Source organism: Fragaria vesca, linkage group LG7 (assembly GCF_000184155.1).
Source record: "Fragaria vesca subsp. vesca linkage group LG7, FraVesHawaii_1.0, whole genome shotgun sequence".
Taxonomy (NCBI): Eukaryota; Viridiplantae; Streptophyta; class Magnoliopsida; order Rosales; family Rosaceae; genus Fragaria; species Fragaria vesca.
Window position 1 is genome coordinate 5,872,125 of NC_020497.1, and position 4,602 is coordinate 5,876,726.

The 4,602-nt window shown below is 38.8% G+C and overlaps 1 protein-coding gene across 1 annotated transcript; it reads right to left on the reverse strand.

Annotated features, from left to right (window-relative positions):
• Window positions 1–1,434: 1,434 nt before the first annotated feature.
• LOC101305992 (cytochrome P450 71A8-like) lies at window positions 1,435–3,723 on the reverse strand. The gene is made up of 3 exons (XM_004308358.1): window positions 3,300–3,723; window positions 2,716–3,062; window positions 1,435–2,257 (listed from the first exon to the last, which is right to left on the reverse strand). The coding sequence occupies exons 1-3, from the start codon at window positions 3,721–3,723 to the stop codon at window positions 1,616–1,618; spliced, it is 1,413 nt and encodes a 470-aa protein (XP_004308406.1). The 3' UTR covers window positions 1,435–1,615.
• Between the last annotated feature and the right edge of the window lie 879 nt (window positions 3,724–4,602).

The following is a 4,602-nucleotide window of genomic DNA, read 5'->3' on the forward strand; positions in this document are numbered from 1 at the left end:
TTATTTAAAACAAAAGTCCACTCACAAATTAGGCCTAAGCCTGATGTCGATCTGGGGCCTCGTCAGCTCGAGCATCCTCACGACCTGTTCCAAATATAATATTAAGTTCCCAGCCGAAATTCCAATATTTAATCAAAATAGGCAAAATTACTCGAGAGCCATAAATACGCTCATCATTGCCTAACTTCGATAATCTTAAATTGGAACAATCCGAACTTAAATATCATACTCAACAGTCGTAAATACAACCTCTCCAAAATACGACTTAAATCCTACGGCCGGATTCTACATTAATTAACCGCCAAAAATACCAAACTTCGGAAATTCAAAAACCTATACAAAACTCATCCAAAAATTCCATAACTCACTTCAATAAACTCCCCTTAGTATTCCAAATTTAACAACATTAAAATCTCCCAACCGGCGGCGGTGCCGGCGGCGGCCGGAGGCCAATTCCGGCGACCTCCAATTCCTATGAAATTTAAACAGCATCTTCCTCTCATCAAGCTCTACAACTTTCATAACTAGCACAAACACCAATTCCAAGCCTAACTAGGGCAATCGACTAAAAACATCCATAAATCCCTAAAACTTTCAATTATACAAACCACCCTAACGAAATCGAATTTAGCCGAAACCTTTTGAGGGATTATTCACCTAGATGAGGGCTACAAGTTGAGCCAAAAATCACGACCTATGGTGGCCGGAAGACGGAGCTCCGGCGAAAAACCCTTTCCGGCAGTCGAACCTTTCGGGGTTGACCGCTCCTTCACGGCGGCGTTCCGCACGCGTGCACCGGTCCAGGATGAGAGAGGAAGAGGCAAGGGTCCGAACGGGACCAGTTTGGCGGTCGGTGGTGGCCGGACGGCGGTGGTGAAGTTTCCGGGCGGAGGGAGAAAAAAATCGGGTGGGAGGAGAGAAAACGGGAGAGAGAGGGAGAAGAGAAAAAGGGTTTGGGCCTCACACCCCAAACTGGTCCACACCACTTATAACCCAAACTTCCAAAATAAAAACACCCCGAAAAATAATACCCGAATAAAAATTACCTTTTACTAGCTAAAATTTACTATTTTTACCGTCGTCGTATTTTCATCATACGAATAATCCTCCGCACATAATCGTCCCCGAAACCCCTCTAGGGACCAATTAACTATTAATTCAATGATCGAGACGGTAAAATTCTTATTATAATCACGCTAGTAAATAAGGTAAAAATATAAGGGTCGGGATGTGACAAACAGACTGTTATATGTTAAAGAATGAGACAGAGAGAAAAGAGAAAAAACATAATGTAGGAAAAGGAAGAAGTATATATTTCATTCTCATTACGTTTATTTATATAAGAGTATAGTTTACATCATAAGAATATTACTAAATACTAATGGGTAATTACGTGGACAACCGTATAGATATAACATTTACAATTTTTTTTCCTATATAAAAATATCCAAATTGAGAGACAGAGAGTGTGTGTGTGCGTGTGTGAAATTATGTAAGTTTTTTTTTTTTGGTTTTCCATCTTCGGAGGAAAATGGGGCGCAAACCATGAAATTACATTGAAAAGATGAATGCAGATAGGGTCATAGCAAAGTCGGAATTAGTCTGACAACTTTTCCTAAGAAGAAGAATCCCTCGTCTTCTCGTAATTTCCCTCAAATAGAGTAGCAATTGCCTTGAGAGGATATTTTCTGCGGGTAATTGAGCCTGAAGCTTCAGTCATGTCAAAATCAACTTTATTTGCACGATGAGGCAAAGCCCAATCAAACTTATGCACAATGTTTGCCAACGCAAGCTCTTCAAGAACCATAGCAAACTGAATTCCGGGGCAACCCCTTCTTCCAGCCCCAAATGGAATTAGTTCAAAGTTACTTCCTTTATAATCTATGGTACTACTCAAGAACCTTTCTGGTTTGAACTGCTCTGGATTTGTATATGATGCAGGATCTCTTCCAAGTGCCCATGCATTAATCATAACTTGTGTATTAGCCTTAATGGTGTAACCTTTAATTTTCACATCTTTGTTGCACATCCTGGGCAATAGTAACGGACCTGGAGGATGTAAGCGAAAAGTCTCTTTGGTTACCGCCTTCAAGTAGTGCATTCCAACCAAATCTTCCTCAGTTACATTCTTTTTATTTCCAACTATGCCTCTAACTTCATTTTGTAACTTCTTCATCGTCTCTGGATTTCTCAAAAGTTCAGACATTGCCCACTCTAGAGTGGTAGATATGGTGTCGGTGCCACCCACAAACATATCCTACAAAACATGTGATTAGTTAAAATGCTATTGACAATAATTGTAACTTTTAATATGCTAAATTGGGTAAAAGTTAAATACAACTAGCAAATATTTACTTTATAATCCATTACGGAAACTTACTTATCTTTCACGTACTATTGTTCACTTATCTACTAAGAGTGAGCGGTTTAGATAATTAAACTACATATGTACGTCATCTCGAGGACTTATTCCCTCTTTATTTTTATATGTATTTAAAACAATTTTTTTCGATGAAGACATGAATAAAACATTGGATAATATCAACTCTCTCTCTCTCAATTGGATAAACTTACTCATTTTAATAGCTTCCACATGCACTTCAATAATGATCGTCTACAAGTTAGTGACGACTTAGATTCACATAAGAAAAGACACACGTGGTAAATATATGATAGTACGTGAAATGAGTAGGTGAATAAGAGAGACATATATACCAGGATGATAGCCTTGATGCTAATTCGATCGATGCGATAACCAAGTGCATTTTCTTTCTGAATCGAAAGCAAAACATCCACAAAATCTTTTTCGTCCTCGTGATCATCATCATCATCATTTCCATTGTTTGATTTATCCATATGCTCTTGAATAACCATATCCATGAAGCCATCCACCCTCTTAGCCAGATCGTCTAGTTTTGCATCCAAACCATTCACACGGGTGAACCAAGCAAGCCATGGGATATAGTCACCAATGTTGACCCTTGTGAACATCTGTGACAGCTCTGTAGAAAGCTCCATAAACATCCTCCCACGACCTTCCGCCCGATCACTATACTTCCTACCTAGAGCAACTCTACAAATAACATCATTAGTAAGCTTTGTAAACATTTCGCTTAAATCTAAAACCGATGATGACGAGGAGGAGGAGGAGGAGGAGATTGTTTCAGTACTACATGACTGTTCAATGTTGCTCATCATGAGTTTCGTTTCCTCTAGTCTCACAGAACCAAAAGAACGAACTCTTTTGTAGCTCAACAGATTTACGACGCATATACTCTTCACTTGCCTCCAATACTCACCGTAAGGCGCCCCCACGATGTCCCTGTAATTGTACGCAAGCTTCTCGAAGAGGATAAGCTTGGGTCTGTCAGAGAAGGCGAGGTCGTGGGTTTTGAAGATCTGAGAGACAGCGTTGGTGGACGTGACAATTACGACCGGTCTGCTTCCGAAATGAAGGAGCATTAGATCAGGGCCATAGCGTTGTGCTAGGGCTTGAAGAGAGCGGTGTGCGAGCAACCCTATTTGGTGGAGATTTCCAATCACGGGCAGCTTTGGTGGAGATGGTGGTGCAGATGGTGATTTGGTATGAGAAGAAGACCATCTGTAAAACAGAATGAGGAATATGGCAAGAGGAAGTAAATATCTGAGCGAAAAGGGTTGCAACAGGACTGGTGAGAAAGTTTCATTTAGTTTGAGTTCCAGCATTGGGAGGAGATTTGCCATTTTCTTCATGACCCGTGATCGATTTATATAAGACGTGTTCATTGTCTATGTAGAGACGTGTTCATTGTCAGTCAACTATTTTTGGTTACATTGTTCATTGTCAGTTAACTATTGAGAATCTATGTCGATGTACTTGGGTGGATTTCTTTAATACGTGGTCAATTATTGCGTCTTAAAAAAAAAATATCCATTGCCTCTATTCATATATTTACTGTATACTATATCTTGATATTATCCAAAGCGCTACGAAGTTGTTCCGAATTTGCCCTTACACTGTCTGGTTTTAGCTCTACGCTGTTGTACAAAAATTGACAGGTGTTAGCATAACATTTTTATTTTTATTTAAAAAATTATTGATGCATACACATCACGTGGCTCGTGCGACCACCTAATTACACACGGAAACGCGTCACATTTTTTCTAACTCATCTTTGCTGAAAAGAAAATTGGAAATACAAATCGAATTTTCTATCTCCGATCAAACCACCAGATCTTTTATGAGGCCATTTAAATGAGTTGTTTTCTTAAATTTTGGATACCGTTCTTCCGACACTTGCGGTTACAACTTTATTCTGAATTTTCATGTCTCGAGTTTCAAAAATATCAGGATTATATTTGTGACACTCATTGCGACCATTATATTCGTAGATGGATCAATTGGCTCTGTTACAAAGGTCGCTAGTTGAATAATTTGAAAGACATTTTCATTCGATGATTCAAATCACTAGTCATGATGTGACAACACGGAATTTTAATATGTATATATATATATCTATTTATTTGTTGATATATATACACTTAGTATATGCAGAAATTAATTTGGTTTTTATTTTATTTTACTTTGGGTTAAGTAGGAGTGTGTTCAGCCCATGACCCAAT

Excerpts from the sequence above, each read along its gene's own strand:
- LOC101305992 (XM_004308358.1), bottom strand. The coding sequence starts at position 3,723 with ATGGCAAATCTCCTCCCAATGCTGGAACTCAAACTAAATGAAACTTTC. Across the intron at positions 3,063-3,299 it reads CATCGTGGGGGCGCCTTACG|GTAGGAAGTATAGTGATCGG; the intron begins GTGAGTATTGGA and ends GAGTTGCTCTAG. Across the intron at positions 2,258-2,715 it reads GCATCAAGGCTATCATCCTG|GATATGTTTGTGGGTGGCAC; the intron begins GTATATATGTCT and ends CATGTTTTGTAG.